Genomic DNA, 22,005 nt, shown 5'->3' with positions numbered 1-22,005 from the left:
CCTAAGTATCTCAGTTTACGCCACTGTGTCAACACAAAGAGCCGCAGGCTAATGAAGAACTAAATCAACCGGGTAGGAAAAAGCAGCACAACGCAGGCATGGGCGAATATTAATGTAATGTGATACCGTGCTGACTGAACACACATGTTAAAGTTTATTCCCTCTATAAATTCAGAGAGACAAAATTAGATGGTTCTCCTGTTTCTATTACAAACTGCAGTGCATATTTATAGATATAAGTCTCTCTCTTTTTCTCTCTCTCTCTCTCTCTCTCTCTCTTTTTTTTCTTCAAATGCAGTGGAAAACTCACCATTCAGCTTTAATAATACATCACTTTATATGGCAACTCAGCTATTTAGGCCATGAGTTAGGCCGCGTTGCCATAGCGCTGGGCTACACTTTCACACAGCTAATGACTTGTGGGAAAAGCTCTACACAAACATTAGACAAACCACTCAATTACATACTCCTTTTGCTCACAAGCTGTTAACAGATATTATAACCGGCTGTTTATGCTAATAAATCCTGAAAGCAATGCCTTTAAATCTACTGTTAACATCAAACTGAGAAGATTCATAACTCAAACAAAGCAAAGGGAAAAACCCACATTCTCAGGAAATCATCATCACACTCGTTAGGATTGTGTAAGTCTGCAGGAATGTAAAGAGCTTTAATGCTACATTCCGCCGCTGTGGAAAAACACGTCTACATTTGCAGTAATTAGCAAGATGTTAGTTAGGTCAGTTCCAGCTAAACTGCTCAGACACGGCTGTGTCTCGTTCGGCTCCTCGGTTCAGTGGTCATACAGGAGGTACTGATACAGGAGGCAGCCATTTTTAAGGGCTGATGTTTATTGTAGCTCTCAAACATTTACTTACATTTATTTGTACATTTATTTGATGTTCTGTATACAGTTTGTTTGACATTCGAGCGCTTGATGAATAAGAAATAATCCGCCAGCTAGTCGACGTGACAGAAACGTGCGTGATTAAGTTAACGAATAAATATCACATACAAAAGGAAATATTTGATATTTTGGGTTTTTTACAGTGAAACAATTTGGAGTCATGAGTGTCCCTGTGTGTAGTGAGTCAGAGTCCTTACAAGTGCCTGGACTCATGAGACACTGATTCATGACGCAGGCAGCTGATTGAGACGCGTCCTGTAATAAATACGGTCGAGTGATCTGTTGTGATTAATTCCATCATCTGTGTTTTTGTTTGTTTCGTTGTCAAATCCGATCGGTCAGCGGGTGTCGATTAACGTTCTATAACTGTAATGTCAGTATAGTTCTGAATGCATTCCTGTTTCTATAGCAACAGCTTGTACACAATGACTTACACAGCGGACAATCTGTGGAGCCAAAAGCTAATAATAAACAGATTAAATATGTCATTATTCAGTAAAGGGAAAAAAAAAAAAAAAAAAACGGTTTCTGTGAGAAGACTTTTACTCGACATTAATGGAAGGAGGCTCAGTGTCTGTTTTCTGCTTGCTTAACAACATGACCAGCATCTTTTTTTCTTTCTTTCTTCTTATTCTGCTGTAAGTAGAAGCAGGAAACACACTCGTTTCCTGGACATTGTGCAACTTTAAATGTAACTAGAAACCAAACAAAACATGACATCATTTATTAATAAATTATAAAGGAGTTGTTCTTATTGAAAACGACGTTCCTCGTGAATAGCATGCACAGACACGGTTCAGTCCTGCTGTAGGACTTCTGTAAAGCATTCTGATGAATATGTAATTGCACTGTTTTACCCACAGAGCTATAGGTGACATATCAGACAAAAAGAAATGGTGGATGTTTCCCATGTTCTTCGGCGGCGTTATTTGGACGTCGGTCTCTTGAGACTCTCTAACGTATCTGTGTAGGGTTTTTTTTCTGGATGTGCAGCTTCTCTGTAAAATCTTCCTGTTAGAAACACAAAATAATGCGAACGTCCATAAAACTCGACGTCTATAACACTGTCACAGATGATCAATGTGATGTAGAACAGCACTGAAGAAAAAAACAGTATTTCTACTCAGTCACACGACTTGTTTAGAAATTACTCTGCTACAAGGAAAAAGTTGAACACCCTGCAGTAAAGATCTAATGTTTTAATACCGAGGGTGAAGTTTCTTTTCCTGGATTCACATTGTACACACAAGCCTATTAAATGCCTCCAGCGCACATCTGTAATGGTAACAATATGGTTGGGAAGTCACCCACAGCAATTCCAGCATTTCAGAGTTTCTACCATATAAGGCATGATGAGATCCACATGAGTTATGACACTCCTGGGAACTTTCGCAACTAAAATATCCCAGAGAGAGGAAAAAAAAAACGGATGTTATTAAACTTCACTCAATGGGGAAAGAAGAACAGTTCTTGTGGCAGATTTAATCCACATCAAATTCAAACGCTTCAAACTAGCTGGAGCAGGCTGTGATGCTGAGCGTATACTCAACAGCTTAACCCGATCCCGAGAGAGAAGCCTCAAAGGCCTCAAACAGAGGAATTAAAAAAAAACACACACACACACACACACACACACACACACACACATCGGACGGTCGATGTGGGCTGCTTAAGCTTTGAGAGATTTTTGTTATGCACAAAGCTAAATATAGAGTGAGATATGTAATGACCCTGAGCAGATGTTACAGCGGCGTAAACAAAACAAAAAAAAAACCTAATGGAAAAGGAGGTATTTTACAGCAGCTCATTCGAATGTAAACCCACACGAACAGACTCGCAGTTTACACGCCGTCCGCCCAACGAAATAAATCATCACAGAAACACGACGTCTTCATGGATGTCACGTCGGCTGCGTGTAAAATCGTTTATCTGAAAATCGTCGAAACGAAAATCCCCCTTGACCTAAAAGTTGGTGTTTGTTAAGCTTGTGAAAATTGTGACACAATACAGCGATCTGCGAGGGCAGATTGTTTTCTGCAACCGCAGCACACCCAGTAATTTGATTCCACCTTTAGTCTAGCGTAAAATTAATCAGAATATCTGCCAGGAGCTGTCTAATGTCTTCCGTGTTCTGTGCAGAATACCAACGATATTAAGCTGAGGAACATTACTCAGGTTTTAATATCAGACCTTTTTTTATATTTTTTTTTATTCTGGCACGATTGCTGGGGTTCGAGCAGGCCTGTGGGACATGTATGAGTTCAGACCTGAGATTTTCACTAATAACCTTCAGACCAGGAACCCTGCGCTTTCTCCCTTTATTTGTCTTCTTCTCATAACTTTTTTTTCCTCCTGTCCAAATATATGAAGGTTTTGTTTATTTGCATATTTTACTGGAGGAAAATCCGAGCGAGGAGATAAAGGTAGAGATAATGGAGCTCGTTTATCAAAGCTGGATACGAACGAATTTACTTGTAAATCTTTTGCCAGAGAATTTACACGAGAAATCTGCTATTCATCCAGAAAAAATCTGGATAGTTTGGGTGGAAGATGTTTATATCCACTGAGTTTGTGTAGATTTGCAGATAAGGACATGAATCTCAAACGAAAGGCTTCGGATCTGCCGTGAGATGCTGGAGGTTTATTTGAAATGAAGCTCGTTTTATTTAAAGGATGTAAGACGAATAAGACGAGAGGTTCGATTAGGATAAAATGAAGGTCAGCGTTTAAACTTAGGAAGAGTTAGAGTGTGTTTACGGAAGCTGACACGCAGCACTTACTGAGCTACGATAAGATTTATCACACATCGCTCTTAGAAGGCGCTCTTTCGCCATTGAGTCATCATTTTGTCCACGATAGTTTTGCTAGATTTGCCTTTTCTTGTTGCCGTCATGCCTGGACGTTTATGGGAGATTTGTGTTTATCAGCATCAACACATGAATATGAAAAAAAAATCACAGCAAGAATTCAGGCGAGACATTTTTTAAATCAGTTTTTTTGTCTTTATTTCACTGACACTTCAGGTGAGCGTCGTACCTGCAGCTATCACAGCGTCTCTGTTCGTTTCCTCCAGAACTTCTCACACATCTTCCACACTGAAGCTCTCCAGACTTTGGAGTGTTTCTCCCTGTTCACACTGAGCGGAATCGTCCACATTCTTCTCCACGTGTGTGTTTGAATCCTGAGGGCAAATAAATAAATAAATAAATAAATAAATAAATAAATAAATAAATAAATAAATAAATAATTTAGTATAAATCCAGTCCTGCCAGAACAGCTGCAAAGAAAACAAAATGTGTAACTAACACTGAAATGCACAGGATTACATAAAGGTGCCAGATGTGTTCAGTGGTGTGAGTGGTTTCCGTTAACGCTGCTGGAAGACTGGAATCTCGTTACATTCTTTGAGACTGCATAAGAGCAAAAATATTGCAGTTTCTAATGGGAACCAGAATTGTTGATGATAACTGGAAAAGGATGTTTTCGTGTAAATGGTGTAACGGCTTACAGATGATTCTGAATAAGCATTAAAAGGAGGCGTTAATGCAGAAGTGATATTAACACACAGGGGAAGTCCAACTGAGAAAGGGATTAAAGGAGGCAGAGCACCTACATGTGGTCTTACTCTGAACTGCATGCGCACTGTATTTTTAAACCTCAGGTGTCCTTCTTGTTCCAGAAGAAATCAGCATATGTGCTTTATTCTATACCTAAATCCAAGGCCAGATGTTTTAATATATATATATATATATATATATATATATATATATATATATATATATATATATATATATATATATATAACATTTTCATGTCGTATTAAAGCATTTCTTTCTCAAATAAAGAGTGGAATTTTGGCCTGTGGACAGAGAGCAGATTGTTTGTGAATTACAGTCGCTCTCCTCCCTCAGTGTGGAGCCCAGCCTGGATATTCCAGCTGGAGTGCTGTGTGGTGTGAGCGAGAAGGAAAAATGTTACTCATAGTTGGAACCAGATTCATGTTTCCTCTTCGAAATGATTCACATGTGAAACACATTTTCTCACTCGCTGATCATATCACAAGGCCAATACAACTGAATCACTACATGCACCACACGAACAACTGGACTGATGAAATCCTCATTTCTCAGGTTTCTGTGTGGAGGTTTTGCCGAATGCCGTGTGTATACGTTTATACCTGATCGGGTGGTGTGGCGGTGGAGGGAGCTGTGAGACGGAGGTCATCGGCTGGCGTTCCGTCCTCCATCGGGGCGACGAAGTCAGCTGAACAGACCTCGATGTTTCTCTGGAACATCACACAACACCGACTGATATGTCAGTAACGGCACATATATTATCCACATGCATGCCTTAGAAAGACAACAACGATGTCCACATTCGTACATTTTTAATAAACGTTTCTAGGTCTTTTAGCTCCACGTTAAGGCCCTGAGCTACATTTTCTTGTCGTTCAGCTGGAATGCTTTTACAGTTCACTTGGCAGAAAGCCCCTCGCACAGAAACCAAACTCGGCTATGTAAGAAAAACAAAGAGCTCCGTGGTTGACATATTTGAGATAATTACAATGTCAAATGGAGGGTGAGGGGAAGAACAATGGTCCTTCATTATTCAATTGCTCTGCATTACTCCCCTGCACATGATTCATGCCGTTTCATCTCCTGATAAACGAATTAACGTGACTTTAATGGCTGAGGAAAAAAAAAAAAACAAGGAAGGCCTAGAAGTCTTTTCTGCTTCTCTTTGTGTAACTTGTTAAACATGTTGGCTTACTGAAATGTTTCCAATATACATAGAGAGACAAAGGAGGGGTGGAAAATGAGGACATTAATATTCAAACGGTGCTTTGAACTCTCCATCAAAACAAATAGAAAACGCTCGTGTTATATGACATTCGGGACCCATTATGTCTGTGGCACAGCGCTTGACCTAGATTTGTTCACTGATCCCCACGATGCTCCACAGCAAATATAACTATTCACTCGCAGCAGCTTACAGCTCCGTTCGGGCGCTAAACAAATCTGCTGCTTGTCTTCTGCTTCTGATGTAATGAGTTTTCCCATTTTAGGGACGTTACACTTTTATAGTTGGGAGACAGACTGGCACTGTGCGACGCGTCATGAATATTAATGGCCACTTGGACGAAAAAATATTAGCAATACGCTTTTCCTGCTGTCTGACATTTTGAAAGTGTGTATGGAACATAATCATTACACGTTAATAATGGATGAGCAAATCAGCTGAGAGGCAGGCGTCGATCCGCCCGAGCTGAATCTCAAACGCAGAGATGACAGCTCTCATTAATGCCGTTCACCACCTGCAAAATGGAGAGGCGAGCGAGACCGGGGGCAGGCGTGCTGCCACGCTAAGACAAGATGTGGAGACAATTTACTGCTGCTTAATTTGCAACAGCATCTGGTTTGGTTGTCTTATTTTAGAAGGAGCCGGTGTTCAAATGGCTTTCGTATGTAAACAATAAAAAATGAAAAGAAAAGGTTTGATTGCTGAATGTTTGCGAGGTAATTAAGATGATGATAAATGCATTTGAGCAAGCTGTTATATCTGCTGCTGGTGAGTCACCAAATATCTGGTTCCTGAAATGGGAAAAAAAAAAACACATGCTAGTCAGCTTCAATTACATTTCAGAGTAAAGCAATTAAAAAGGAAGATTGGACCAAATTGTGTTGTGTGTCTCTCACAAATCCTGGAAAATGTCAACACAGGCAGTTAAACCCTGCTTCCTTTCTTTCTTTCTTTCTTTCTTTCTTTTATTTGAAATGACAATCTTTGTGCAAAGCTAAAGTGCATTGCAAACATCATAATAAAAACACAGAACCAGATGGGAACGGACTGCTTGCGATAAGAGATCGCTATAAGAACAAAGATAGGAAAACGCTGGCTGATCTCCACACACGTCACTTCCCTTCCTTCTAACTGTGTTTAGGATTTTTGCCACAAGACACTTCCTCATACCCGTGTAATAACAATTGACCTCTATCTAGATATAATTATGTTCTTTCCTGATTTCCTCGCAGATGAATGGTACTGGGATACTGCTGACCCCGTCTCCAAACCTCGCTCAGCTTACATCATGTATATGTGATAAGATTATATGTGATATAATCACCTCTGTTCCTATCAGCATTTCATCTCTCAGGTGAGTGAAGACGAACTCGTACAGTCTGTAATGCTGGAAAAGACTGAAACACAAAAGTTAAACATCTTTAAAACAAATGATGTGGGGATCCTGAGGGGGGAAATTACAGGCATGACCCACTAGGTGGCAGGCTTTCTCCTTACGACAACCTGACTATAATATTTCAGACGAACACGTCGAACGTAATAACGATATTTTATATTAATATCACAGCCATTTACAGTTTTTATTGTATAGTAATAATATTAACATTAACAACATTTTTCTTTAGCCTTCATAGTCAAACAGCACATAATGTATTTAATGTATTTTAACTTTCATGCCTCTGCTAGTTCATGTCCTGCTTCAGTTAATGTTCACAACAAACATCATAATGGTGAAAAACTAAATCTCAGTGACTCTGGTACATTTTGTCTGAGTACTCCAGAGGTTACAGGTTCTAGTTCAAGCTATTAAGAAGGCTAAATCTGAACTGTTACTGAACTGTTCTTTTCTCTCAGCAACGAGACATTTACGCCTACAGAACAGCTGCTGGATTATCTTTTCGGTTTGTTTCTCTAGAGTCTCTAGAGTCTGTTGTACTGTATGTGGAAAAACCTCAGGAGGTTTTATGAATTCTTCAAACCAGCCCATCAAGCACCAGTAACCATGCATGATGTGAACACTCACTCAAGCTCTTAAATCTTGTACCATGTATTATGCATCGTGCTGCTATCACCTGATTGGCTGACTGGATAATTGCAAGAATGTGTAGGGGTTCCTAATAAAGTGGCCACTGAGTGCATACACAGTGTAATAAGAGAACTAGATTTGTAAAGTTCGACGCAACAAACTTTGATGTCGGCTTTGACGATGCAAGTACTCGCAAAGGCCGGTGCTTTTTGGAGGCGAGTGGACATAAGGGTCAGTGTTACTTTTGGAGGCAGAAAGTGGATAGAAAGCTAGGGTGCCAAAACATTTGGAGCTAAGTGGAGGCGAGCATGTGACATCATCCGAATACTCTTGAGGAAGTTCCCCACATTAGGCTGAGTGTTTTGATATGTCACATGCCTATGTTGTGCTAATTTTTGATTTTCACGTGACATAGAAGAATAAGTTATTTCTTCTTATTATTATCAATATTATAAATAGTTTCTGGAACAAGGGAAGTTTCCATTAATGCGCCATTTCTTGATGATCTTGTTCTTTTTCAGTTGTGTCCAAAACCAGCAGTCAGTACAGCTCTGAAGAGTTCAGCTCTATGTCTAACAAGCTAACAAGCTAACGAAAGTGTTTATGTTTTATATATAGCTAACAATCAGGGCTCATTTTTAGGTTTAGCACCATGTGTGTAATGCTAATGTTAGGTAATGCTAATGTTAGGGTTAACGTTAGGTATCAGAGCATTTGTAGTGAATGCTAACGAGACAGCAAGCTTTCAAGTTCATTCATTCATTCATCTTCTACCGCTTATCCGAACGTCTCGGGTCACGGGGAGCCTGTGCTTATCTCAGGCGTCATCGGGCATCGAGGCAGGATACACCCTGGACGGAGTGCCAACCCATCACAGGGCACACACACACTCTCATTCACTCACACACACACACTATGGACAATTTTCCAGAGATGCCAATCAACCTACCATGCATGTCTTTGGACCAGGGGAGGAAACCGGAGTACCCGGAGGAAACCCCCGAGGCACGGGAAGAACATGCAAACTCCACACACACGAGGTGGAAACGGGAATCGAACCCCAACCCTGGAGGTGTGAGGCGAACGTGCTAACCACTAAGCCACCGTGCCCCAGCTTTCAAGTTAGTGAACAGAATTTATTTATGGTTTATGTACTTAAAGCACTGAGCCACTAACCACCCATCTAATTACTGGAGAGTTATGAATATGCTGCTTTAATAGCTCAATACTAATTCAGACCCCTCTGTAACTGCTGGAAATATTTGGCCAATTCAATTGTTTTTACTGTAAACTGAAGACATTTAGGTTTGAGATAAAAAGTGAATATGAGAAAATACAAGAATACGTGACTTTAAGGTGTTCCTTGTTACCCTGGTGTGTCCTATTATATTAAATATATAAAGAATAAATAGCTTTAAACATCTACTCTGGATTTGTGCCAACATGAATATCAGAGCGCTGTCTATGTGATAAACGCAAGCCATATTGAAACTGAAAAGACACCGCAGAAAAACTGAACACAGAAGATACAGAAATCTGGAATGTCCTGAAAAAGAACTTTACTGGGCAACAGACCCCGACAGGTCGGCCAAGGAAAAGCATCAGCTGATGAATGAATCATCATGAGAGCTGTAAAGACGAACCCAAAAACAACAGTCGGTGATATCAACATCACTCACGGAGCAGAGGTGAAGGTTTCACAAGCCATTGTTTAAAGAAGACTTGGAGAGCAGAATCCATTCATCAGCAGTAAGAATCTCAGGGTTCAGAGATGATCCACAAACCAACAGAAACCTCTACCAAAGTGATGGAAAGACCAAAGTGTGGAGGAAAAAAGAATCTGCTCAAGATCCAATACCTAGCAGCTCATCTGTGAAGCACGGTGATGGTACTGTAGTGTCGTTGTACGGCTGCTTCTGAAACAGACTTTACTGATGATGTAACTCAGAACGGATTCAGACGCATTCAGTCTGCCAGTTTACAAAGAAATACATCCAAATGATAAAGAATAGACTTCATCCTGCAGCAGGACAATGATCCGAAACTTGCTGCCAAAACAACAAAAGACTTTATCTGGGGGAGAAGTGGAAGGGTTTAGACTTGACAAGTCAATCGCCGGAGCTTAACCCAACTGAGCAGCATCTCACATCCTAAAGAAAAGACTGATGGAGGAAACTGGAAAACCTGGAAACAGTAAAAACCTGGAAAAGCTTCACAAAAATAGAAAGCAACAATGTGGTGATGTCAGTGATTCACAGGCTTGATGCAGTCACTGCGAGCATGGTACAGTATAAACAACCGAATATTAAGTGTTATGTACTTTCAGTAGTTTAAAGTCTATCTGTTCCTTTTGCTTTTGCTCGCCTACAAACGGTGTGGTCTGATACAAAAGCTTCAGTGCTTTATGTTGTTTAACACGTTTAGGTGTAAAAACCAGGAAATAGGTCTTTTGTTCTCCAACACAAATGTCTTCAGTGTGTAGCACAAACAAGTGGATCGGCCATCGGTTCTGGATGCAACAGTAGATAATGAACAAGCAAGCTCACATTTTGCTAAAACTAAGATATTTTTATCCATCGAACTAAGGAGCCACAATTTGTAAGATTGGTGAGGACATGATACACTGGCAACTCTTCCAGAAAACTTTTTCTGCAAATTCAGCCAGTAATTGGAATTGCTTTTAAAGCTGCTGTAATCAGGGTTGGCGGATTGCTTACTTCCTGCAGAATTCCACATAATGTTTTTTTTCCTTTCCTTCAACAATCCCACATCCTTTATTTAAACCTTTAAACCTTTCAACCCCCCCCCCCCCCACACACACACACACAAAAAAAACATTGTAAAAGCTTCATTATTCAGGAAGTTACTCAAACTCAGAATGGCATGAAAATGAAAGCTTGCCAGTGTTATAATGTAGGATTAACCTGGTGGGTTAATAACCATTTTGTAACTTACACCCTCAAAGTTAAGCACAACTGATCATACAGTACTGTGATTGTGTAGATAATGTTATAACGGTATATTGTTACTGAAACAGTTTGTTATAAATCATACCTTAACTCATGAGCAAAAATAATGACCTTAAGCCAAATTATAGTCACATCATCATTCATTCATTCTTCTTCTACCGCTTATCCGAACTTCTCGGGTCACGGGGAGCCTGTGCTTATCTCAGGCGTCATCGGGCATCGAGGCAGGATACACCCTGGACGGAGTGCCAACCCATCACAGGGCACACACACTCTCATTCACTCACACACTCACACACACACTACGGACAATTTTCCAGAGATGCCAATCAACCTACCATGCATGTCTTTGGACCGGGGGAGGAAACCGGAGTACCCAGAGGAAACCCCCGAGGTACGGGGAGAACATGCAAACTCCACACACACAAGGTGGAGGCGGGAATCGAACCCCCGACCCTGGAGGTGTGAGGCGAACGTGCTAACCGCTAAGCCACCATGTCCCCCTATGTTAATAACAACACATCTCCATTACTGCCAAACAAACTGAGAACCCAAGCAGTAGCCAAGATATTAAAGTAAAACAGACAGTAAAGAAGATTAAAAAAGATGGAACTATTAAATGCAAATCAGTGCTCTTACTCTACATCCACAATCAACCTACAGCTTCCTGGTGGCCGTTTTACGTGGAAGTATAAAGAGGTTAAAGGAATGACCTGAATACACTACACCTCTAATGACCCGATGATGAAACTGCAATTTACTTGGTTAAAATACCAAAGAGTTTAAATCAGTGCAAATATAATTGCTTTGCTTGTGTTTTTCACTTTGCTATTTGGTTTTGTTTTTTCCCAACTTGTTATGCACCACAGAAGCCTGCATGCTTCACATTCCATCGGTTTATGAATTATGCATAGTATTAATTATAGAGGATATAAAAAGGGATCCAATTTGCGTATTGCTAGTAGGCAAAGGAGTGAATATCTCACAGCTGTTATTAATGAAAAACAGGGAAAAGAATGATCTTGTTTTTATTCATCCTCGCTAGCTCATCATCTCGAGATAATTACAGCACGTTCGGGAGAATGTTATATATATAACAATGTGATATCAGTGTGGGAGAAATATTAACCTGCTGCTGAAGTAATCCGTAATGGATCTGATTTGATCCGCATCAAACGGCGGGTTAAAGGTGGCGCCCGCCGACGGAGGTGACCGTCTAGTTGCTAGCAGCATCCGAGTTAACTCCTTAAAATTGTCTGCAAATGGCATGCGCTTGTCTGAAAGGGACAAATCCAAGACTCGCTTCGTCAGGAGTTTATACTTCACAACATTTCTAGTTAACTAGAAGTTATTAACTTCCCTTTCCTTATATTCCTGCCTTGAATAACCCCCGGTGGCAACTTAAGGGTTAAGATTATATGGCCAAAGATCTGACCATCACACCCAAAAGTGCTTTTTGAACACACTCCAGATTTCATTCCCCTTTTTATGCTGTTATAATAACATTTGCTCTTCATGAAGGATTTCCACAGAATTTGGATCGTAGCTGTGGAGATTTGCCCAGTCAGCATTCCAGTTCATCCCAAAGGTGTGCAGTGGAGTTGTGGTCATGACTCTGTGCAGGACAATCGAGGTCTTCCATTATCATGTATCCGTTATCATGCAGGAACACATTTGGCCTCCAGTATTTTCACTACAGCATCCAAAGTATACATCTGTGTGCTTCTCACTTTGCAGCAAAAGTCAGAGGAAGAACCGTACAGTATATGTGTGTGAGATGTCCGCATACTTTTGGTAATATAGTGTATTACACCGAAAACAACCCCAAAGTACAAATGCAAACTAAATCCCTGTCTGTACTCAACTGATGTTCTCACTCAAGTTTCTGCCAAACATCTACAATAACGTTTGGTGATGTCACCACTTAATCAGAATCCCATGCTGTTACCTACTTCAGCATCTTATAGCATATTTTTTTCCATACCAATACCAATAGATGATCTGGCCATCTGGACCTTTGGGATGAACAGGAACACCAACTGAACCCCAGACTAGAGGTCTTCTCAGGTCTAAAGAAGTGACCCGAATCACTTTTTACCCGAACCCGACGTGCATACATTTTTTTTAAAGAAAGACCCGACCCGAGACAAACCTGAAAAAATGAGACCCGAGTCCGACCCGACGGCAATTTTTTTTTAAACCCAACTGGACCCGAATGTTGTGTAACTCTACACTAAAGTAACCGCTACAGAGTGGATTCAAAATTGATTGACAGGTCTGTTTCAACGTAAATTAGCTTACCGCCAGCCGCACGTCACAAGCCACACGTCGCCAGCCACACGTCACAAGCACGTCTTGGCAAACAGAGGAGAGGTTGGAAAAGGACTCGAGTCGAGGCACACACACACACGAGATACAGTAGTTCGGGTCTTCTCGGGTCCATTCGGTAAAAACACATTCATTTTAAATTCATTTTAAACACATTCATTTTAAATTACCCGAGACCCGATGCCGCTATTATTATACCCGACCTGTGTCCGAGGTACGCGGGAAACTTTACCTCGGGTTTTCGGATCTAACTGGACCCGTGAAGACCTCTACTCCAGACCTCCTCACCTGTCATCAGTGTCTGATCTCACTAATGCTCTTGTAGCCTTCCAGAAGAGTGGAAGTTATTGTAACAGTAAAGCAGGGACTGAATCAAAAAGCACAGATGGTTTGTTGGTTTGATGTCCACCAACATTTGGCCCTACAGTGTACAGTGTATAACCTGCACAGATTTACCTTTTATGTTGTCTAGCAACTTCTGTAGGAGAGCCATAACGAATGAGATTTGCTGGCTTGTGAAGCTCATCTCTTTGGCCCACCAAAATCCTCCAACAAAGTAGTCCAACAGTGAGGCCTCCTTTACACAGGTTTCATGCTTCTTCAGCTCAAGTACATCCACAAATTTCCTGAACAAGGGAGAGAGGAAACACAGATAAAAACCTTACGCAGCACATTTCTTCATCCAGAAGCATAACGAACCTTTTCTGTCCATTTCTTTTATTAAAGCCTGAGGATCTATTTCAGTCTCCAAGACTTCCTGAAGCAGAACCTCAACATGTCTGAATCACCATTTCCTCAACCCCGAATTTGTTTGTGTTCTAGTTTTCCCAATTTAAACTGTTTACAAAACCTTAACTGTACAGATGACAAGATATTAATTGGACATTTCCCGTCACACACCATCAACTCAGTCACGAATACAAACTCTGTGAAGTGTGTGTCGGTGAAAACACACATCGTGTTTACTGACAGTGTAATAAATTCTGGAAATATGAATAGTACAAAGCTTCCGGTGTAACAGTTCCCAGAGAGATTGTAGTTAATTGCCATATTATAGATAGACAGAAAGGAGAAGTATTCCTCGAGTCTTTTTTACTTTTGTGTCTAATCAGCACAAACGGTTGTGTCTCTGTGTCTTTATCGTAAAGAATGACATAAGGCTTTTTCTAGGGTATTACCTTCATATCACAACACAGACTTTATATATTTTTGTGCAGATTTTTTTCACTCTCATACACCTTTATCCTTCATGCTCGTGAACGCAGCATCCTGCTGCTCGTGCAAATCATCCACCTGCATTCAGTGTGTAGACACATTCACGTATGGAAATAATGAGCTTCTCGCCATCCTGACAGCATTCGTTAATACAGTGAGACGCCACGTTTTCCTTCAGGTTATTCTCACTAAATTTACACGAGGTGTTTATAAAACTCGACACGTCTACGATGAAAATGGAAGGATTTTGTGATTATATAAAATAAATCCAAAATAGTTTAAATCGTGTCGGATCTTGTTTTAACTTTAATACGATATTACAGCGAAAACATTACATGTGATAATTAAAAAGACATTTCTTAGAGAGGAAATGGGAAAAATAAAATGGGTTACAGGAATGTGCACACTCTTTTTTTAATGGGGTTTGTGACATTCAAAAGTCTTTGAAAGCCTGATGCATGTTATTCCCAAAATAAAGCCTGGTTGTTTCTCTGTGATTTTCTTCATGTCTTCTTGGTTTCATCTGTCTGTTGAAGTCATGAGCTGCAAAGATCTTACAAAACAGATCAAATAAAAGAGCTCCTTGTTGAGAATAATAGATGTACCAGAGAACACCATGAGGCTCATCGTTAACAAGTGAAAACAGGGCAAAACTGTGACGTTACCCAGAACGGGACGTCCTTCCAAATGAGTCTACAGGACAAGTACTTTACAAAGAACTTTACAGACCTAATTCGAGAAGATATGTTCATAAGACAGCTAACAACACAAAGAAGCCCATCACTACAGTGAAGCACGGTGGTGGCAGCATCGTGCAATGGTTCTGCTGCTTACTGGATGAGACTCGGGTTCTAGTCCAGACCAAGGAATTTATAGCTCAAGCACTAAACCTGTTAGACAGATAAAAATGATGAACGTCTGCAGGACACCTTCATGAAATCTGAGATATCTGCAGCGTTATTGAAAATGAGAAGATAATAACCTTACCCATAAAGACTGAGTGTTATTTTACATGCAGTGATTAGTGACTTTATCTTATGCAAAAATGTGTTTCAACAAACTCTTTAAGCTCTTTAATCACAATAAGGTGGAAAAGGATCCAATTTATTTTGGTTACAATTTTAACCTACAATTTTAACAGGCGACTGTAGATTGTGTTAGAAATTACTCATCAGCTGACGCACATCAAGCTGATACGAAAAAATACTCGAATGCCAACGTATATAATGAGGAAATGATTTGGTAAAAGTCACAGCTTTACTTCTCCTTCTTTCCGTTGTAAATTCACACAGTTTCATAAGAAGAACCAAAAACAGAAAAACATTATGCAAGACCTGTTCCAGGGAATGTGTAAAAGAAAAATGTGAAAAAATTAATTTTGTTTTCTGATTTCTTCTAAAATAAAATTCTTTGATGGGTCTGACTGCATTAAAATATTTTTTTAAATATTAAAAATATTTTTTTATAACGTGGCCTATTAAGTGTTGTGTTGGCTAAAGACACATTTTCTTTCCTTGAGGTGTGTGTGCTATTATTTTATTTTTGTTTATGAAGCTAAAATGAGATAAAATGTCTCCGTCATCCGGTTGTAAATTCTGACTGTTGATTTTTCTATAATCGCAGCTCTGATACGATCTCCAGCCAATTACAGGCTCATATTCAAGAAATCTTTCTGATATATCAACGTTACACCTCATTCGCAGAGCATTTTAATGCATTTTGAAATTTAAATTAGAAATTCTAACATTTTCAAGCTACAAATTGGGTTAAAACATCATAGGGTCAAAAGTCATCATAGCAACTAGCTAGCGGGCGATTAAATTAATGAACAGATTCGGTGAAATATACAAACAGTAAAAGATTTAACATCTATCTGTTCATTGTTACACGTTTACACTGTAAACATTTATCTGAATAAAAAATAAATGTGATTAATACACATGTTCTTGTCAGTATTTATATTGCAAACTCAAAGTCCAAAAACATTTGAACGTCAAAAAAAAGTATTATCCAGCAAGGATTAAAAAAATCAATCAATCAATCAATAACTGAGAAAAGCTGCTTGCATTAATAGTCTCAGGTCTCAAAACGTCCCGATGAAAGATATTTTCTTAACAAGAACACGACTAACTTATAAATGACCTTCAACAACATTAGACACTAGACAAGACAGAGACTAGTGAGGAAGCGACAGTTAGGTCAACAGTCACTTGGAGTTAAGATTGAGTCTTGGGCTTGAGTACGCTTATTCCCAGTTAGTAGCTTTCATCACATGCAGCACTAATAACAATGAATGATTTTTTCTTTTTCTTTTAAAAATCCATTACGTATTTACGTATATTTATCTAACAAAGGATGTTAAATATGTTGTTGTGCTATTTTAGCTGGATTAGTCTGCGATATGGTCGCTTGCTAATTTAAGACTATAATACATAAACATCAGCACATGTTTAAAACGACTGCCATCCAGAATTACTTATGAGTTAAACAAAATCTACATCGATTAAACTTGACAAATATAATTCATAGAATGTGTTGGATTTTTAATTCAGTTTAGCACCTGGCAGTTTCATATTATACAAAAAGATTACGAGCGATATTTAGCGGCAGAATCGCACAAAAACACACACACACAAAGTAGTCCAACAATGTTAACCTAACTTACCTACACTCCATGACCAAAGCCTGGTGTACACCTGACCATGACTCCAACATAATGATGACAAAAAGCTAGCACACATTATTCTAGATGTGTTTATTTGCTGTAAAATTACAATTTCCCATCACTGGACCTAAGAAGCCCAAAACCTGTTCATGCATCAGAGTGCGGTTGTGAACAAAGTGAGATCCTGAAGACATGGTTTGCCAAGGATGCTACTGTATGTAAGTTAGAACTTTGTCCTGCACAAAGCCTTGACCCAGATGGACTGGGACACTGACTGCATGCTAGTCTTCCTTTGCACGGCCTCACTTCAAAGCTCTTGAATGAGCACAAATCCCCAAAGCAACGCTCTATAACCTCGTGGCAAAATCTTCCTAGAAAGAAACTCCATATTAATGCAGATGGCCTTAAAGAGAGACTTATAGAAGCACTTTGAAGTCTCCATTAATAAACACATCAATCCTGGTTCAGTAGGTCACAGACTATGAAGACCTTCAGTCTAAAAACTCTGGTTTTAGGGAAATATATTAAAAAGAAGCACACGGATGAAAAAGTTTTTTCAGTTTTAAGTGAGGTACATCTTTAGACCTCAAACATCAAAGGGAAGATCATTCCAGTACTGAGGAGCCCGAACGAAGCAGAGTCTTGATGCCCTGTACCCTGTGAGATCTTGCTAGAGGATCTGACGCTGTTTGTTAGGATGTTCAGAACGTTCCACATGAACTATGAGTGTCTTGAGCCGGGGTCAACATCCTGCCGGCCATCTAGTGCATTTCATTGCAGTTGAAGCTGATTATTTGCCCACGTTAGTAAATCCAAACCAATTAATACACTTGAATTAGGATTTTAAATGTTGAGACTCAAATGAAACAGTTCAACTGCACTCAGTCTGAGTCCTGAAAACATTTGCGCTTGGCAGCAGTTCACTTTCTCTGACCCTTTCATGTGAATGCATGAAAGTGGGAGTAATGTTCTATAGCGCGTTGTGATTGGTTAAAACGTGTTATATATTTACTGATAGAAACAATATTCTTGCAAATATCAGTAGGCACCAATTGAAGGACTTCTGATACCTGATTCTGATTAATAATAATAAATAATAAACCTTTTTTGTTGATTTTTAAGACCTTGAGAATTTGGACTGAGCCTCTCTCTATTTACAGCTCCTATGGTGTGGTATCATGACTCTGGATCCGACCGCAAAATTCCTAACCAGCTGGGATAAAGCGAAGACAAGTAATTCACTGTGCTGTATTGTATTTGTGACATATAAAGGCTCTTTCTTCTTCTTCTTGTCTTCGTTCTCTTATTCAGGTCATTCTAGAGCAATACTCAATGAAGTATTCAGAATGATTTCCAGTCCTGAATCATTATTATCTGAGTCTCCAGAGATTCACGTGACATAATGCCACCATACACCATTACAATCTGCAGTCTCTCTAATGGTGATGTAATTAAAAAGCTTCACATTGTGTTTACTGACAGGAAACTGAAGCCGAAGGAATCTTAAACTGTCCAGTAAAACAGGATGTTACGGGCAAATATTCTCCAACAGCTGTGCAAACAAAGTGTTTAATATTCTCTCTAAAGTCCATCCAAGTGCATTTACATGATATCCATCATTTGTAATGCGAGGTCTCACTTGTGTAAAGTCTTATTTTTACATGGAGTTCTGTAAAAGCAGAAGAGCAACTTGCCCACTAAACAAAGCGCTACACAAAAGTCAGATGGTCTCGTTTTTCTTGCATGATCAGCACAGCCGTATGTGCCACAGTGCACAATGATGTCTGGCATTTTTTCAATTTAGCACAACAAAGCTTTCTTCTTCATTTATTGCACAATCAAGTCTGGATCTGAGATTCTGGGAATTTAACGGTATTAAAGTAACATGTGAAACAAACGCACATGATTTGTTTTTTCTTCTATAAGTTCACTATTTAATTTGCATTACGTTTAGTTTGATAAATCATGAAAAAAAATCACATTATAAATAAACTGCATGTGGACATGACAATATTTGACTCTTATTAGCATTTAAATCTCTTTCTTAGAAACATTTGGATTCAGTTGAATAACATTGACTAGTAACAGTGATTTTTTTAGGATTAGATTAGGATTAGATTAGGTTTAGATTAGGATTAGATTAGGTCTAGATTATGTTTAGATTATGATTATTTTAGGATTACATTAGGTTTAGATTAGTTTTAGATTAGGTTTAGATATGTTTTGATTAGGATTAGATTAGGTTTAGATTATGTTTAGATTAGGATTAGATTATTTTTAGATTAGGTTTATATTAGGTCTAGATTATGTTTAGATTAGGATTATTTTAGGATTAGATTAGGTATAGATTATGTTTAGAATATGATTAGATTAGGGTTAGATTACATTTAGATTAGCTTTAGATTAGGATTAGATTAGGTTTAGATTAGGTTTAGATTATGTTTATATTAGGATTAGATTATGTTTAGATTAGGTTTATATTAGGTCTAAATTATGTTTAGAATATGATTAGATTGGGTTTAGATTACATTTAGATTAGTTTTAGATTAAGTTTAGATTAGGATTAGATTAGGTTTAGATTAGGTTATTAAATATAATAGAACAAGCACCTCTAGATCTTCCAAAGGACAGACAGCGTGACAATTAGTCCATTGTATACATTATATACATATGATGTGTTTCAGGAGAGGACATCAGTACAAACACTGGAGTATAACAGTATACACCAGTGTGTTATAACCGCATCACACTGCTTATGATACAGTATATAAGTATAAATAACAGTTCTGGGTCCCTTTAATTTGTAGATTTCTTGTATTTCACAGAAGCAGAACTAATTCAGCTCCTTTATTTCTGCCAAGAGACGTGTAACTAACCTCTCAGTGTGTAACACAGATTAAAGATCTCTACAGCTCTGTTACAGAATCAGCAGAGATGTCATCATGTGTGCAAACAATCACAGATCAACAAAGTTCAGCATTTGTGGATTTTGGATTTACATAAAATCTTAAATGAAACTTATTATATTAACGTGTGATTATGTGTGAAAGACGAGAGCCGTCCCTGACGATCGGGCTCGAGCAGTGAGTGAACTGATGTAGATGTGTTTACTTACAGCTGCACCTCGTCCACAGAAAGCTCCATCAGCAGATTCAGGTTCTCACGTGATAGACACGGCCACTGAGGAAACATCTCACCTGCTTCATGTGCCTTCAACACAAACCACATGATCATCTAACACTTATCTCAGTGTCACCTTCATCACAGTGAGGATGATGATAACGATGTAGATACAGTAAAACAATACAGTAGCTAATGTCGGTTTCTGACTAACGCTGATCATTTGTTTATAACTACACAGTAAGACATAAAGCTGTGTGTTGGATCCCAAAGTGTTACCTGTTCAGGTGACAAACCTCCTTAATCACCTCTACAGGGTGCAGAGATTCAGCTATAATGTTGTTATTAACTACTAAATCTTATTATTAAATGCATGAAGCACGTCACAGGTCACATACACACATTTAAAGGATCCTTTATGTTTGTGGCTGTTTTCCTGCTTTCAGATGATTTTCCAGGCGCACGCGCTCTCTCCTGTCCGGACATGTTGGTTACTACTGTTGCCTAGGTAACGGGTGGGCGGGGCTAATCGTCGTTCTATTTCACCGGAAGTTATATATTCCATCGTTCCATGTGTTTTTAATTACAGTCTATTTTAAAAGTCGATAATTATATAAATTAAGTAAAAAACATTTGATTTTTTTTTTAAAAAAAGTTTGATTTATTTATTGTCCTGTTGTCATTGGTTACAACTGAGTTATATAATATAATATAATATGATATAATATAATATGATATAATATGATATAATATAATATAATATAATATAATATAATATAATATAATATAATATAATATTTAAACAAATAAACCAACTGTCACTGGTTACCACTGAGTTTCTCTCATTATTCCATGGTGCCTTATTCCAGAATAAATGTGTAAACAAACAAACGAATGAATAAATAAATAAAAAAACAAACAAACAAACAAAAAACACAACCAACCGAATAAACAAACAAACAAACAAACAAACCTGCCCTGTGTGTGTAGTTTTCTTGTCGTCAGCACTGTTACCTGCCCTGTGTGTGTAGTTTTCATGTCGTCAGCACTGTTACCTGCCCTGAGTGTGTGTAGTATTGTTGGCATCTAAAGTAATAATAACTAAAGGCAGTAATGTGTGATAGGGTGTGTGAGAGTGTGTTGTGTAGAAAGTACTCTCACACTCTCACCCTGCACTTTTGCCCAGAGTTCCCTGGGATTAGGTGCAGGGTAAATAATACAGCCTGAATTTAAAATGTCCTGTTGGTTAAACTTTAATAAGCAAAATATCCAGAATCTGAATCTGTATATCTGTATAGCTGTATATCACACACACACACACACACACACACACACACACACACACACACACACACACACACATGAACACGTGTTGTCAATCACATTTGCCCTAATTCCATCTGATCTATCTGTTCTTCTGCCACATCCTCTTCCTCTTCCTCCGGTATCTTCTGCTATTGTTTTGGTCCAAGTTTAAACATGAATGTACGTGCGGCTCTTTTTATAAACTCCTGCTTAGAGCTTTACATTGGGCAAGTCGTGGCCTAATGGTTAGAGACTCGTAATCCTAAGGTTGTGGGTTCGAGTCTCAGGCCGGCCACGACTTAGGTGCCCTTGAGCAAGGCACCGAACCCCCCAACTACTCCCCGGGCGCCGCAGCATAAATGGCTGTCCGCTGCTCCGGGGGGTGTGTTCACTGTGTGTGTGTGTGTGTGTGTGTGTGTGTGTGTGTGTGTGTGTGTGTGTGTGTGTGTGTGTGTGTGTGTGTGTGTGTGTGTGTGTGTGTGTGTGTGTGTGTGTGTGTGTGTGTGTGTGTGTGTGTTCACTGCTGTGTGTGTGCACTTTGGATGGGTTAAATTCAGAGAACGGAGTCTGGGTCACCGAACTTAGCCGTATGTCACGTCACTTTCACTTACTTTGTGTGTGAACCATTGTGTAGTTTTAGTGATCCCTTTGCACATAGTGTGATGAAATT

The 22,005-nt window shown here is 39.1% G+C and overlaps 1 protein-coding gene across 6 annotated transcripts; it reads right to left on the bottom strand.

Moving 5' to 3' along the window:
- Positions 1-1,692: 1,692 nt before the first annotated feature.
- cabcoco1 (ciliary associated calcium binding coiled-coil 1) lies at positions 1,693-21,204 on the bottom strand. Of its 6 annotated transcripts, XM_027157172.2 has the most exons (8): positions 20,433-20,583; positions 20,026-20,120; positions 13,487-13,656; positions 11,832-11,979; positions 7,032-7,104; positions 5,085-5,192; positions 3,944-4,088; positions 1,693-1,918 (listed from the first exon to the last, which is right to left on the bottom strand). In XM_027157172.2, exons 1-7 carry the CDS (start codon positions 20,514-20,516, stop codon positions 3,987-3,989), a joined length of 780 nt encoding a protein of 259 aa, XP_027012973.1. In that variant the 5' UTR covers positions 20,517-20,583; the 3' UTR covers positions 1,693-1,918; positions 3,944-3,986. The 6 variants fall into 6 exon arrangements, with proteins under 6 accessions (XP_027012973.1, XP_027012974.2, XP_027012972.1 ...); XM_027157173.2 differs by lacking the exons at positions 1,693-1,918; positions 20,433-20,583 and adding an exon at positions 21,045-21,204 and having other exon boundaries at positions 3,887-4,088; XM_027157171.2 differs by lacking the exon at positions 1,693-1,918 and having other exon boundaries at positions 3,887-4,088.
- Positions 21,205-22,005: the final 801 nt, after the last annotated feature.

The sequence above is a fragment of the Tachysurus fulvidraco genome, chromosome 8, assembly GCF_022655615.1.
Source record: "Tachysurus fulvidraco isolate hzauxx_2018 chromosome 8, HZAU_PFXX_2.0, whole genome shotgun sequence".
NCBI lineage: Eukaryota > Metazoa > Chordata > Actinopteri > Siluriformes > Bagridae > Tachysurus > Tachysurus fulvidraco.
The sequence above is the reverse complement of the archived record's forward strand: the minus strand, read 5'-3'. Positions and strand labels throughout refer to the sequence as shown.